Source organism: Oncorhynchus tshawytscha, linkage group LG02 (genome assembly GCF_018296145.1).
Source record: "Oncorhynchus tshawytscha isolate Ot180627B linkage group LG02, Otsh_v2.0, whole genome shotgun sequence".
Lineage (NCBI taxonomy): Eukaryota > Metazoa > Chordata > Actinopteri > Salmoniformes > Salmonidae > Oncorhynchus > Oncorhynchus tshawytscha.
In genome coordinates, this window is record NC_056430.1 from 38,788,858 (window position 1) to 38,804,630 (window position 15,773).

Below are 15,773 nucleotides of genomic sequence, written 5' to 3' on the forward strand. Positions count from 1 at the left end.
TATTAGGTCCACTTGTCCTCAATAAAGAAGTTATCAGCAAAGTTAGTGCTCGTAGGTGGCCAAACGGAGTGCTTGGGTTGGGATGTAGGGTTTAAGCATAGCCTGAAGGTAAAGAGGGGCAGTTCCCCTTGCTATTCGGTAGGCAAGTACCATGGTCTTGTAGTGGATGCAAGCTTCGACTGGAAGCCAGTGGAGTGTACGGAGGAGCAAGGTTACATGGCAGAACTTGGGAAAGTTGAACTTCAGGCGGGCTGCGGCGTTCTGGATAAGTTGCAGGAGTTTGATGGCACAAGCGGGATCCCAGGTAACAGAAAATTTAAGTGGTCCAGACGGGAGATGACAAGTGCCTAAATTAGGACCTCCGCCACTTCCTGTGTGAGGAAAGGTTGTACTCTACGGATGTTGTAGAGCATGAATTTGCAGGAGTGAGTCACTGCTTTGATGTTTGCAGAGAATGACAGGGTGTTGTCCAGGGTCACGCCAAGGTTCTTTGCACTCTGGGAGGGGGACACAGTGGAGTTGTCGACTGTGATGGAGAGGTCTTGGAGCGGACAGGCCTTCCCTGTCGAGGTTGAGCTTGAAGTGGTGGGCCAACATCCAAGCTGAGATATCTGCTAGGCATGCAGAGATGTGTGTTGCCAGCTGGGTGTCAGAAGGGGGGGAATGAGAAAAGTAGTTGAGTGTCATCTGCAATGATAGGAGAGAACATGTGAGGATATGACAGAGCAAAGTGACCTAGTGTAAGGAGAAAAGAGGAGAGGGCCTAGAACCGAACACCAGTAGTGAGAGCACATGGTGCAGACACATATCCTCTCCACGCCACCTGGTAGAAGCAGCCTGCCAGGAAGGATGCTCCCAAGTGACACAGCGGTTTAAAGGCACTGCACCTCAGTGCAAGAGGTTTCACTACAGTACCTGGTTTGAATCCAGGCTGCATCACATCCGGCCGTGATTGGCAGTCCCATAAGGCGGCGCACAATTGGGCCGGGGTAGGCTGTCATTGTATATAAGAATTTGTTCTTAACTGACTTGCCTAGTTAAAAAAAGGTTAAATAAAAATACACATAAATGCAATCCAAGAGTGTGCAGAGCCTGACATGGAACGCAAACCAGGCTGCGCGTGTGCGCCATCGTGCATAAATGTATTTTGTCCCCCCACACCAAACGGGATCACGACACGCAGGTTAAAATATCAAAACAAACTCTGAACCAATTATATTCATTTGGGGACAGGTCGAAAAGCATTAAACATGTATGGCAATTTAGATAGCTAGCTTGCACTTGCTAGCTAATTTGTCCCATTTAGCAAGCTTGCTGTTGCTAGCTAATTTGTCCTGGGATATAAACATTGAGTTGTGCATTTCAGGTAAAATAACAAGGTCCTCTACTCCACCAATGAATCCACACATAAAACGGTCAACCGAATTGTTTCTAGTCATCTCTCATCCTTTCAGGCTTTTTCTTCTCTGGACTTTATATTGCGATTGGCAACTTTCATAAATTAGGTGCATTACCGCCACTGACCTCGTTCGTCTTCAGTCACCCATGCGGGTGAGGAGATGGCACGTGGGTACTTGCTTCTATAAACCAATGAGGAGATGGGAGAGGCAGGACTTGCAGCGCGATCTGCGCCAGAAATATAACTGACTTCTATTTTAGCCCTTGGCAACGCAGACGCTCATTGGCGAACGTGAGCAGTGTGGGTGCAATAATTTAATAATATAGATTACACCGCTCGTAGTCAGCCTGTGAGACGCCCAGCCCTGAGATGGTGGAGAGGGTCAAGAAGATCGTTCTGAGAGAGATAATGTGAAAGTTGGAGAGTAAACATCAATTATGAGGAGAGTAAATATCCATTTGTGGGAAAGAGAAAAGGGAAAGTTCAACACAGATACGTTTTTTTGATAGCTGGCATGATTCAAATAAACCAACATGAATTGTTATCATTAGTCTACATGGTGACGTATAAGGATGTTTCTCTGACTGTGTTGTGCCATTATATTGTGTGTAAGATTTTACATACATTTTGTTCCACACGAGTGGATTACAAGATAATTATATACATTATGTTTCTGTTCATCATTAATTGATTATTTAAAACGTTACTGTTAGTAAGGAGTTAGCACCTGTTTCAAGTACGATGAAGATGACACTGAGATTCTTGAGTCCTGGCTTGATGTCCTTGACATGGGTCTCGGTCGTCATCTTTCAGATCCTCGTCATGCATCCAAAAGTGTAAGTCAATTCTGTACCAAAGCAGCCCTGAAATAATTACAAGAATGTGTGTGTGACAGAGGTAAAATTGGTTTTACATTGGATATTCGGTTTTCTCCCGTCAATAACCATTGAACCATTGAAAATGTATATATGTTTTTTATAACTATGATTTCGGATTTCAATCTTTCATTCCTCTTAAACAAAGCGTGTCATGAATATGAAAATTATATATTCTGGGGGCTATGAACAAAAATCCAATCCAGAAGAAAAAAATGAAAGAAGAAGAAACAACAATAACAAAAAAGGTGTGGATTATTCTCCCTACTCTCTTGATTCAGAATATATAATTTCCACACTTTGTTTAAGAGCAACAGAAGATTGAAATATGGAAAAAAATATCTTACATTTGTTTTAAAGGTGCACATTTTTCTCCATCCTCCCCTGATTTAGAATATAGAATTTTCATTGTCATGGCATGCTTTGTTTAAGAGCTATTAAAGATTGAAATCGGTAAGGAAAAATATAATTATTCACGATTCATTCAGGACTATCCATAATCATGATAGAATCCACATAAATGTAGAAATGTTAAGAAACACATTTTATTATTCTTTACAATAAAAGTGACTCCAAAATGACACAATGCATTATTTATCATTAATTTCTATTGGGTACAAAATAATCTGAAACACAACTAAAATAAACAGCATATGCATCCAACAAGTTAGTAAAGTAACACGTTTTGGGTAATCATTGTGTGCTAGGAATTTGGGACCAAATTTATGACTACTTTAAAAACATTTAAAAAATAAATAAAAAAATGTTAGCCTTTATTTAAAAGGCAAGTCAGTTAAGAACACATTCTTATTTTCAATGATGGCCTGGGAACAGTGGGTTACCTGCCTGTTCGGGGGCAGAACAACAGATTTGTACCTTGTCAGCTCAGGGGTTTGAACTCGCAACCTTCCGGTTCCTAGTCCAACGCTCTAACCACTAGGCTACGCTGCCGCCACTGTTTATGCGCTATTGAAGATTGAAATTTCAAATTAAAAAAAAGGTCTGGATGTTTCTCCATCCTCCCCTGATTCAGACGGCAGGTGGCCTAGTGGTTAGAGTGTTGGATTAATAACCGAAAGGTTACAAGATCAAATCCACGAGCTGACGAGGTAAAAATCTGTCTTTCTGCCCCTGATAAGGTAGTGATCTCATTGTTCCTAGGCTGTCATTGAAAATAAGAATTTGTTCTTAACTAGTTAAATAAAATATACAAATATCATAGCCATGGCATTTTTTATTCAATAGATATTGACTAGAGAAAACCAAATATCCAACATAAAACGACACTGAACAAAAATACAAACATGCAACAATTTCATGGATCAGAAAACCAGTCAGTATCTGCTGTGTCTACCATTTGCCTCTCGCAGTGCGACACATCTCATTCATATAGAATTGATCAGGCCTGTGTAATGTTGTCCCACTCCTCTTCAATAGGAGTTGCCGGACATTGGCCGTCGATCCAAACATGCTCAATGGGTGAGATCTGGTGAGTATGCAGGCCATGGAAGAACTGGAACATTTTCAGCTTCCAGGAACTGTGTACAGACCCTTGCAACATGGGGCCGTGCATGATCATGTTGAAACATGAGATTATAGCGGCAGATGAATGGCACGACAAAGGGCCACAGGATCTAGTCACGGTATCTCTGTGCATTAAAATTGCCATCAATAAAATGCAATTGTGTTTGTTGTCCATAGCTTATGCCTGCCCATACCATAACCCCACCATGTGGCACTCTGTTCACAACGTTGACATCAACAAACCGCTTGCCCACATGACACCATTCACGCTGTCTGCCATCTGCACGGTACAGTTGAAACCGGGATTCATCCGTGAAGAGCACATTTCTCCAGCATGCCAGTGGCCATCGAAGGTGAGCATTTGCTCACTGAAGTAGGTTACAACGCCGAACTGCAGTCAGGTCTAGTGAGGATGACGACCACGCAGATGAGCTTCCATGAGACGGTTTCTGACTGTTTGAGCAGAAATTCTTTGGTTGTGCAAACCCACAGTTTCATCAGTTTGCCGGTTGGCTGATCTCAGATGATCCCACAGGTGAAAAAGACGGATGTGGAGGTCCTGGGCTGGCGTGGTTACACGTGGTCTGCGGTTGTGAGGCCGGTTGAACGTACTCCCAAATTCTCTAAAACGACGTTGGAGGCAACTTATGGTAGAAAAATTAACATGAACTATTTGGCAACAGCTCTGGTGGACATTCCTGCTGTCAAAATTAAATCATATTTTATTGGTCACACACATATTTAGCAGATGCTATTGCAGGTGTAGCGAAATTCTTGTCAGCATACCAACTGAACGCTCCCTCAAAACGTGTGACATTGTGTTGTGTGACAAAACTGCACAATTTAGTGGCCTTTTAGGGGCTCCCGAGTGGTGCAGGGGTCTAAGGCACTGCATCTCAGACCCTGGTTCAATTCCAGGCTGTATCACAACCGGCTGTGATTGGGAGTCCCATAGGGACGTGCACAATTGGCCCAGCGTCATCTGGGGCAGGCCGTCATTGTAAATAAGAATTTGTTCTTAACAGACTTGCCTAGTAAAAAAAGAAAAATAAATTGTTCCCAGCACAAGGTGCACCTGCATAATGATCACGCTGTTTAATCAGCTTCTTGATATGCCATACCTGTCAGGTGGATGGATTATCTTAGCAAAGGATAAATGCTTATTACATAACAAATATGTAAACACATTTGTGCACAACATTTAAGAGAAATAAGATTTTTGTGCATATTGAACATTTCTGAGATCTTTTATTTCAGTTCATGAAACCAGTGTAATTTGACCTTGGTGTGAGACTGAGCAAATTTACAGGAATACATGGCCTTAATGATACATACAGGAATAATTTAAACAGCAATGCAAGATCAGATCAATGCAAGTATGTAACCCAGGTCGACTAATTACTTATAAAGTAGCTAGCAAGACCAGTCTAGCAACTAGGGTGTAATCATTAGTCTAAACAGTTATAAAACGGAACGGTTTGCAAATAAAACTAGAGTTTCTATTGGTCAAATTCAAGTAGGTCATATATACAGTCGTTGGTAGGTCCCTCCCCGTTTCGTTCGCTTTCGTTTAAGAAACATTTTGCAACAGAATTGGCTCAATGAATACGCCCCTGCTGTAGTTTAGCAAACTGCAGTAACGTTACTATGCTAGCTAACGTTAGCTATAGCTAACTGGGTGCCAGGTCGTAAGCTACACATTTCATTACCTCAACAGTGTGTATTGTCGTCCACAGCTGATTTGTCCGGTATAATGGATTTTAAGCCATGGAACAAGTGAGTTAAAAAACAAGTATTGTTTTCCTGTTTGTAAAAGAGCTAGCTAGCTGTTAAAATAAAATAAAAACCTAGCTACTGTTCATTTTTTTGTGACCGTCAGTACAGTAGTGGCGGGCATTCTGTTGGTCAAATTTAGTTTCAATCAAAATTGTATCCAATGACCATGGATTATATGTGATGCGCATGAGATAATCATGTGATAGGTCCTTCATCTGAGAAGGAAAACTGTTCGTACCGAAGATAGGTTGAGTCAACTGTCTATCAACGATTTTACAATTTGGTTGCTTAGCGGCGTAGGCTGGACGTGGAAACGTGGTGACAGGAATCAAGAAAAAATTGATATCATGCTGGAATGCTAACACAAACGTAATTTAAAAGGCAATTTAACCATTGATTGTCATATCAACAGGTAACGTTACCCAGTTCGACAACATATCACTAGAGTTGCTCTCTATCTGCTTGTTTTACTGTGTGATTCCAGCTTGTGCCAGCTATCTACCTGTAGTAACTAGCTAACGTTAGCGCACGTACGTAGTCAGCTGTGGCAAGCTTGATTAGTTGCACATTAGCAAGCTGTCTCGTCAAGACTTTCTGATCGGTATCCATCACTAATCTTTCCTCTGTTTGCAACTGACTACTGTTTGATAGTTAGCTAGCCAGCCACATACCTACGGCCGGGATTCCATTTTGAAACGGCAAGGATGATTTCCGTGTTTGCGTAGCTAGTTAACGTTGCAACAGTACAGTGGCGGTCGGTGCCGTTTAGGCGAGGGAGGACGATTAAAGAAAAAAAAACATATAAACATGGCCTTATTTCTATTACAGCATATTGGATGACTGCTATTTATATTCCATTGACACAGTTCAGTGTAACGTCAATAGGTTTAGGCTACAGCTTAGGGGCACAGGTCAAGACCATTTTTAGTAATCAAGGTGACATTAAATACAGACTTACACACTCTTGTGTGCATCTAGCTGATCTAGGGTGTAATTAGTTCAACAGTTGCAAATTAGAGTTTCTATTGGACTAATTTGGGTATATTCGTTAGCTTCTGTTTAAAGAAATGTTTTTCAACCGAATCAGCAGAATGAATACACCCCTGATCACAGGCAAACAGAGTTGGTTTTCATAGCAGCCACATACAAACAGCATGATCACTTTGCTCCTTGTAATTCCCTTTCGTGTCTACGTGCTCTCCTCTTGTTGCATGTGGACTTCAGTGCATAACACATCAGCTGTCTGACCAGGCAAAAAAACTTTTCCAAGCCTTCATATCATAACTGTTACGCACAGCCTACATCGTCGCTACCATATTATCTAATGTCATAGTCAACATAGTTACTAGAACTAACGCATTAGTAAACCCGCTACAATCATGTAGTACAGTCAGCAAACAGTTTAGCAGTTACTCTGGCTGGCCCCGGTGGCAACAAATCAATAAAACCAAAAGCTTACCTTGACTTGGAAGAGTTCCAGTGTTGGATAGTCAGCTAGCTAACATAGTATCCCTCTCATTTTGAGCTGGCTGTTTCAGTTAGCTAAACTAGCTAAGTAAGTGAAAGTGAAGAAGAAAAATAATACTAAATATAGCTAGCTCTCCCTCTTCTCCTTCATTTTTGAAGAAATGTGTATTTATATATCTTTGAGTCAACTGCTCACCAATGCAGTGCTAGCTAGCTGTAGCTTATGCTTTCAGTACTAGATTCATTCGCTGAAACTTTGACAAAATGTCAGTTCATGCTGCAAGAACAATTATAGGGTGGAGGACGTCCTCCGGAAGTTGTCATTACTACTGTGTAAGTCTATGGAAAGGGATGGGAACCATGAGCCTCCTATGCTTTGTATTGAAGTCAATGTACCCAGAGGAGGACGTAAACTAGCTGGTGCTACCCCACAGAGTGCTGTTGAGGCTACTGTAGACCTTCATTGCAGAACATTGTTTTAATATTTTTTCCGGGTAACATTAATATATTTAGTATAGTTTTATCAAAACAATTATAGCTTTTTTAATGTTTCACTATTTTTATGAAATTCACTGAGGAGGATGGTCCTCCCCTTCCTCATCTGAGGAGCCTCTGCTGATTGCTAATCATATCGTAGACTGTCTATTAAGTAAATTAAAGGAAAAGTAACAACATTGCATAACGTTACTGTTACTCCCAGATGCATTTTCTGAGGACGTCATTACCCTGGACCCAGGTTGCTCCTCTCACCTTCCCAAAACTCTGCCCCTGCGGTCTGTAGTCCACATTTTAAATGAAGAGGAGGGCTGAGGATTCTGGCCCAAGGAAGGAAAGACACCGGTGAGTGGACAATAAGGTCAAATTGCTGTTTGTACACCGGATAATGTTATATAACCAAATATGTTTTGTGTCCATTACTGGACGTTAGAGGAAAGCCCCATTCAAGTCTACACCATTGATTCTTCAACGAACCTGGTATTGGCGATACTCTCTTCGTTCTCGATCCTGGAAAACCGTTATCTTATAAATGTCTGTGTAAAGTTTCAGGTGGTTCTACAAACACCAGAGACAACTCGGAAAGAGATATAACCTCCAAATGTATAAGATAACTGTTTTCCCTAATCGAGACCCAAGAGAGTATCACCACTGTACTTTTGTTTATGTGTAACTCTGTTGTTGTTTTTGTCACACTGCTTTGCTTTATTTTGGCCAGGTCGCAGTTGTAAATGAGAACTTGTTCTCAACTGGCCTACCTGGTTAAATAAAGGTGGAAAAAAAAAATATGCCAGGTTACATAGGCAACACGTGGGTTTCAAGTTTGGGTAAGCTATTTTTCACCATTAAAAATTCACCTTTTATAATAAAGCATTCCAATCATCCTCGCATTTGTAGACTTATTTAAGATGTGGTGATTATATTTTCTAGTCATAATTTAGGCTTATAACATAATTTAGGCTTATAATATGACTGTTCAATGCAGCGCGTAGTGACAGAGTAGACCTAGGCTACATTAGATTTATTCTTTCTTTGCACATGAAAGTGTTGTTCTTTTATAAACACATTTAGTGTAATTTTACTACACTTTATATGGCTGGAGACATTAGCAGAATCTTCTTTAATACCACAAAAACTACAGGGTAGCCTACTCTGCTGACACTGACACTGTCTGGTCCATATAATAGGCCTACGAAAAGGGGAGACAAATACAAATATTGTATTTATTTTACCTTTATTTAGCTAGGTAAGTCGGTTAAGACCAAATTCTTATTTTCAATGATGGCCTAGGAAGACTGTGTTAACTGCCTTGTTCAGGGGCAGAATTACATTTTTACCTTGTGAGCTCGGGGATTCGGGCTTGCAACCTTTCGATTACTAGTCCAACGCTTTAACCATTAGGCTACCTACCGCCCCGCTCTAACCACTAGGGTATATGACGACCATCTAACTGGAGGAGGAAATGTATTGTCTAAAAACAAGCAAAAGTAGCACTGACCCAATGATAAAGGTAATGAATATGCAGACTCACCCGGGACATAGCCAATGTGCTCCTCTGGTACCAATAGGATAGGCTACTGTTCACTCAATTAAGTTTAGAATTTTGATATCTAAAGGACAGTGGATTATTTTCATTGTCTTCTCTTTTCAGCAATAGCAATTTGCTTTCCAAACTGTTATTCAGCAATTGTACTTTTAAATATTGCGATATGCCTGGCTGGGTCTCTGCTTTTCACTGACCGTTGCTACTCAACAATCATCTATTTGATGTGTGTTCGCTGCCCAAATTACGGGCCCTTCCGACTGTAGGCTATGTGATTTAAAACAATCCACAGCTTTTTTCTTTTAAAGAAGCTAATGATCATCTGTGGCCAAATCATGCTCTCTGGTGTAGTAGCCTATTTTGAATGATTTTACTTTCTTTAAGTAAGCAAATTACGCTATATAACTTTTACAATTACTTTAGGGAAGCTTAGGTTCCCCTAGCCTTATGGAGGCACTGCCTATGCCAGGTTAGTTGAAGAATCTATGTAATGTCTAGTAATGGACACCAAAAATCTTTAGGTTATATCACACTGGCAAGAGAACAGACATGCACACATGGAGAGACACAGATCTGGTACTATTTCAGATAATTGATTACTATAAAGTCAGTGACTCAGTTCATGTTTAACATGTTGGGCTTTATACATCTCTGCAAATCTTTCCACAAGATACTGACCCTACCGCAACGCTTGTTTACACTGAGCTGTACTGGAGTTGTAACGCCACCATGGTTACATTAAGACACCTTGGAGCTGGCAACGTCCCTCAAAGCGAGGATGGGATACAGTCCCTTTAGAAAGTATTCATACCCCTTGACTTATTCCACATGTTGTTACAGCCCAAATTCAAAATGCACTAAATATATATTTTCTCACCCATCCACACACAATACTCCTTAATGACAAAGTGAAAACATGTTTGCAAATGTATTAAATATAGAAATATCTCATTTACATAAGTATTCACACCCCTGAGTCAATACCTTGTAGGACCACCTTTGGCAGCGACTACAACTGAGTCTTTCTGGGTAAGTCTCTTAGTGCTTTCCACAACTGGATTGTGCAACATTTGCCCATTTTATTATTTAAAAAATTCTTTAAGCTCTGTCAAATTGGTTGTTGATTATTGCAAGACAACCGTTTTCAGGTCTTACCATAGATTTTCAAGTAGATTTAAGTCAGAGCTGTAACTCGGCCCCTCAAACTACAAATTCACTGTGTAGCTTTAGCCTTGTGTTTTTAGGTTACTGTCCTGCTGAAAGGTAAATTCATCTCTGTGTATGGTGGAAAGCAGACTGAACCAGATTTTGCCTGTGCTTAGATCTATTCCGTTTATTTTTTTATCCTGAAAACTCCCCAGGCCTAACGATTAAAAGCATACCCATAAAATGATGCAGCCACAGTGCATTCGGAAAGTATGTAGACCCCTTCACTTTTTCCACAGTTAGTTTTATTTATTAATTTCACCTTTTATTTAACCAGGTAGGCTAGTTGAGAACAAGTTCTCATTTACAACTGCGACCTGACCAAGAATAAAGCAAAGCAGTTCGACACATACAACAACACAGAGTTACACATGGAATAAACAAACATACAGTAGAGAGAAAGTCTATATACAGTATGTGCAAATTAGGTAAGGCAATAAATAGGCCATGGTGGCAAATTAATTACAATATACCAATTAAACACTGGAGGGATTGATGTTCAGAAGATGAATGTGCAAGTAGAGATACTGGGGTGCAAAGGAGCAAGATAAATAAATAAATACAGTATGGGGATTAGGGAGTTAGATGGGCTATTTACAGATGGGCTATGTACAGGTGCAGTGATCTGTGAGCTGCTCTGACAGCTGGTGCTTAAAGCTAGTGAGGGAGATATGAGTCTCCAGCTTCAGTGATTTTTGCAGTTTGTTCCAGTCATTGGCAGAGAACTAGGAAAGGTGGCCAAAGGAGGAATTGGCTTTGGGAGTGACTAGTGAGATATACCTGCTGGAGCGCGTGCTACGGGTGGGTGCTGCTATGGTGTCCAATGAGCTGAGATACGGTGTGGCTTTACCTAACAGAGACATGTTGATGACCTGGAGCCAGTGGGTTTGGCGACGAGTATGAAGCAAGGGATAGCCAACGAGAGCGTACAGGTCGCAATGATGGGTAGTAAATGGGGCTTTGGTGACAAATCGGATGGCACTGTGATAGACTGCGTCCAATTTGTTGGGTAGAGTGTTGGAGGCTATTTTGTAAATGACATCGCTGAAGTCTAGGATCGGTAGCATGGTCAGTATTACGAGGGTATGTTTGGCTGCATGAGTGAAGGATGCTTTGTTGCGAAGTAGGAAGCCGATTCTAGATTTAATTTTGGATTGGAGATGCTTATTGTGAGTCTGGAAGGGGAGTTTACAGTCTAACCAGACACCTAGGTATTTGTAGTTATCCATATATTCTAAGTCCGAACCGCCCAGAGTCGTGATGCTGGACGGGTGGGCAGGTGCGGGCAGCGATCGGTTGAAGAGCATGCATTTAGTTTTACTTGCATTTAAGAGCAGTTGGAGGCAACGGAAGGAGAGTTGTATGGCATTGAGCTCGTCTGGAGGTTAGTTAACTAACAGTGTCCAAAGAAGGGCCAGAGGTATACAGAATGGTGTCGGTGGTTACATTACAGCCTTATTTGAACATTTATTAAATTGTTTTTTCCCCCTCAATCTCCACACAATAACCCATACTGACAAGGCAAAATGGGTTATTTGACATTTTTGCAGATTTATTTTAAAAAAGAAACTGAAATATCACAAGTATTCAGACCCTTTACTCAGTACTTTGTTGAATCACCTTTGGCAGTGATTATAGCCTCAAGTCTAATTGGGTATGACATTACAAGTTTGGCACATCTGTATTTGGTGGACTTTCTCCCATTATTCTCTGCAGATCCTCTCAAGCTCTGTCAGGTTGGATGGGGAGCGTCGCTGCACAGCTATTTTCAGGTGTCTCCAGAGATTTTCAAATCGGGTTCAAGTCTGGGCTCTGGCTGGGTCACTTAAGAACATTCAGAGACTTGTCCCGAAGCCACTCCTGCGTTATCTTGGCTGTGTGCTTAGGGTCGTTGTCCTGTTGGAAGATGAACCATTGCCCCAGTCTGAGGTCCTGAGCGCTCTGGAGCCAGTTTTCATCAAGGATCTCTTTACTTTGTACTGTTCATCTTTCCCTCAATCTTGACTAGTCTCCCAGTCCCTGCCATTGAAAAACATCCCCACAGCATGATGCTGCCACCACCATGCTTCACCAAATGGATGGTGCCAGGTTTCCTCCAGACGTGATGCTTGGCATTCAGGCCAAAGAGTTGAATCTTGGGTTCATCAGACCAGAGAATCATGTTTCTCATGGTCAGAGTCCTTTAGGTGCCTTTTGGCAAACTCCAAGCAGGCTGTCATGTGCCTTTTACTGAAGAGTGGCTTCCGTCTGTCCACTCTACCATGAAGGCCTGATTGGTGGAGTGCTGCAGAGATGTTTGTCCTTCTGGAAAATTCTCTGATCTCCACAGAGGAGCTCTATCAGAGTGACCATCAGGTCCTTGGTCACCTCTCAACCAAGGCCCTTCTCTCCCGATTGCTCAGTTTGGCCCGGGTGGCCAGTTCTGGGTGGTTCCAAACTTCTTCCATTTTTAAGAATGATGAAGGCCACGGTGTTCTTGGGGACCTTCAATGCTGCAGAATATTTTTGGTACCCTTCTCCAGATCTGTGCCTCAACACAATCCTGTCTCGGAGCTCTAGGGACAATCCGTTAGACTTCCTAGCTTTGCTCTGACATGCACTGTCAACTGTGGGATCTATTTATACAGACAGGTGTGTGCCAATCAATTGAATTTACCACAGGTGGACTCCAATCAAGTTTGTAGAAACATCTCAAGGATGATCAATGGAAACAGGATGTACCTGAGCTCAATTTCAAGTCTCATAGCAAAGGTTCTGAATACTTATGTAAATATGTTTTTTCTGTTTTTGCTTGCTTTGTCATTATGGGGTAGTGTGTAGATTGAGCATTTTTATTTAATCCGTTTTAGAATAAGGCTGTAACATAACAAAATATGGATAAAGATAAGTGGTCTGAATACTTTCTGCATGCACTGTATGGAGAGTGGACTCAGTAATGTGATGTATTGAATTTGCCTCAAACATGACACTTTGTATTCCGCACAAGAATTTAATTGCTTTGCACATTTTGTTTATGATGCAGTATTACTTTAGTATTGCAATCAGGATACATGTTTTGGAGTGCTTTTATTCTGTACAGGCTTCCTTCTTTTCAATCTGTCAATTCGGTTAGTATTTTGGAGCAACTATAATGTTTTTTAGCCATTCTCAGTTTTCTCCTATCACAACCATTAAACTCTAACTTTTTTTAGTTCACCACTGGTCTTGTGGTGAAATCCCTGAGCGGTTTCCTTCCTCTCCAGCAACTGAGTTGGGAAGGACGCCTGTATCTTTGTAGTGACTGGCTGTATTGATACACCATCCAGAGTGTAATAACTTCACCAGGCTCAAAAGGATTTTCAAGATCTGCTTTTATTTTTATTTTACCCATTAGAAGTAGGTGCCCTTCTTTCCGAGGCATTGGAAAACATCCCTGGTCTTTGTGGTTGAATCAGTGTTTGCAATTCACTGCTTGACTGAGGGATCTTACAGATAATTTTATGTGTGATGATATTTTTTCAAGGACTAGCCTCATCTCATGTTAAATACTATTATTGCACGCAGTGAGTCCATGTAACTTATGTGACTTGTTAAGCACATTTTTACTCCTGCACTTATTTAAGCTTGCCATATCAAAGGGGTTGAATACATACATTTCAGCATTTTCATTTTTTATTAATTTGTGACAATTGAAAAAACATTCACCTTTGACATTATGAGGTATTGTGTGCAGACCAGTGACAATTTTTTTCTCACTTTTAATACATTTTGAATTCAGGCTGTAGCACAACAAAATGTGGGAAAAGTCAAGGGGTGTGAGTACTTTCTGAAGGCACTTAATACCACTGTACTCCAAATTGTGTCTTAATCCACACTGCTCCTTCGAGAACATTGAAATACTGTTATTTTTCACGGAAAACTGGCTTTTTGTCATCTGCTAGCTAGCAGTAGCCACCTCGGCCATTATGAAATTGTTAGTACTATCTGGAATCCTTGATGTCCCTACCCTAAGCACTACCCTAACCATTTTAAGGGACATCCCCAAGGATTTCTGATAGCAAGGACCATTAGCTGATGCTGCCATTGCAAAATGCCTGCATTGCCCACTGCTAGCTAGCATGGGAACAAAAAGGGCAGTTTTCTGGGAAAACAAGCAGTATTTCAATCTTCTCGATGAAGCAGTGTGGATAAAGTTAACATTTAGAGTACAGTGGCATATCCCATCCCTGCATTGAGGTATGTTTTCCGATCCATTTCTCACGCGGGCTCCACGGTGTCTTAATGTAACCATGATTGAGTTTCGACTGCAGTGCATCTGTGTAAACATGCATTGAGCATAACGGTATGTTCGGTATCTTCTGGCAAATGCAATCTATCCTCCAACTCAATGAAGTATCATTTGACCAATCCAGGTAGTTATTTCAAAGTGCACTGATGCCTAAGAAGTATCCACACCGTAAATATTAACTGACTGACTCAAATCGGTCTTATGTAGCAAAATGTTTATTTTTATTTTTACATTGGATAAAAGTAGAGACTCAGAGCTACAAAATGGTATATCATACACTGCATTTGAGGAATAATGGGAAAGTAATTATGCTTTGAAAGTTGACAAACTTGTAAACTCACTTTTGAGAATGTTCTTTCAATGTTTTTGTACCTACTGGAGAGCTCTCCTTTGTCGACACCCATTCAGCATTGTTCACACCCGCTTAAGCCAGCCCCACCCATCTCTTAAGGATTCACATGTGAGGTCATGTGCTAAAAAGTGAGTAGTGTAGTAAAGATTCATTAAAAAATTCCAGGTAAACAATAAATTAGATGATGCTTACCCAGACACACTTGTCTAAATTGATGGGTCATGTGAAAGAAATGATATAATCCCCAGCCACATATTGCCAAGTGGATGGGTCTCTAAAGAGGGTATAAACGGTACAGCCAAATGGTTACTTGCATAGTAGCAATATCAAAATAGATGTACTGTCCATCTTGACCATGTTCTGTTATAATCTCCACCCGGCACAGCCAGAAGAGGACTGGCCACCCCACATAGCCTGGTTCCTCTCTAGGTTTCTTCCTAGGTTTTGGCCTTTCTAGGGAGTTTTTCCTAGCCACCGTGCTTCTACACCTGCATTGCTTGCTGTTTGGGGTTTTTGGCTGGGTTTCTGTACAGCACTTTGAGATATCAGCTGATGTACGAAGGGCTACATAAATAAATTTGATTTGATTTGATAGCCTTTTCATCACAAAACTCCCTGATCTTCTCAAAAACATACGTTTGTCGAGCTGTGTCCAGTCCAGGTGGTGCTTGTACAGGCAGACCATCTATGGGAGGAAGGATGTCAGCATTGCGCAACAGCTGAAACCTGGTCCCGACTGAGTCCGAACGCTCCTTTGCGAAAACACCAGGCTCCAGAGCATCGAAGCTGTAAAACAGGAAATAACAAAAAAATGAAGACATTACAAACTTGCACAACATCAATTCACCTCCCAAGTTTAGATGAGAAGA

At 41.1% G+C, this 15,773-nt stretch overlaps 2 protein-coding genes and 1 long non-coding RNA gene across 8 annotated transcripts in view; 1 reads left to right on the forward strand and 2 right to left on the reverse strand.

Moving 5' to 3' along the window:
- Nucleotides 1-6,314, reverse strand: part of nabp2 (nucleic acid binding protein 2) — a 9,218-nt gene extending 2,904 nt beyond the window's left edge. For 2 of the 3 annotated variants that reach the window (XM_024375534.2, XM_024375553.2), the window contains exons 1-2: nucleotides 5,508-5,767; nucleotides 2,127-2,262 (exon numbers count right to left, since the gene is read on the reverse strand). In XM_024375534.2, the coding sequence (XP_024231302.1) occupies nucleotides 2,127-2,205 (79 nt within the window). In that variant the 5' untranslated portion in view covers nucleotides 2,206-2,262; nucleotides 5,508-5,767. Of the gene's footprint in view, nucleotides 1-2,126; nucleotides 2,263-5,507; nucleotides 5,768-6,245 lie in introns of those variants that run through there. The other variant, XM_024375544.2, reaches the window with a different exon arrangement.
- Nucleotides 5,388-15,773, forward strand: part of LOC112215968 (E3 ubiquitin-protein ligase NRDP1) — a 27,246-nt gene continuing 16,860 nt past the window's right edge. Inside the window, exons 1-2 of one of the 4 annotated variants that reach the window (XM_024375508.2) lie at nucleotides 5,390-5,574; nucleotides 7,742-7,881. The gene's annotated coding sequence lies outside the window, so the exon portion shown is untranslated. Of the gene's footprint in view, nucleotides 5,575-5,851; nucleotides 5,987-7,741; nucleotides 7,882-15,773 lie in introns of those variants that run through there. The other 3 variants (XM_024375500.2, XM_024375523.2, XM_024375514.2) reach the window with 3 other exon arrangements.
- The window catches only part of LOC121839401, a 2,343-nt gene continuing 1,520 nt past the window's right edge, over nucleotides 14,951-15,773 (reverse strand). Inside the window, exon 4 of the long non-coding RNA XR_006078939.1 lies at nucleotides 14,951-15,690. This is a non-coding gene — a long non-coding RNA (uncharacterized LOC121839401). The remainder of the gene's footprint in view (nucleotides 15,691-15,773) is intronic.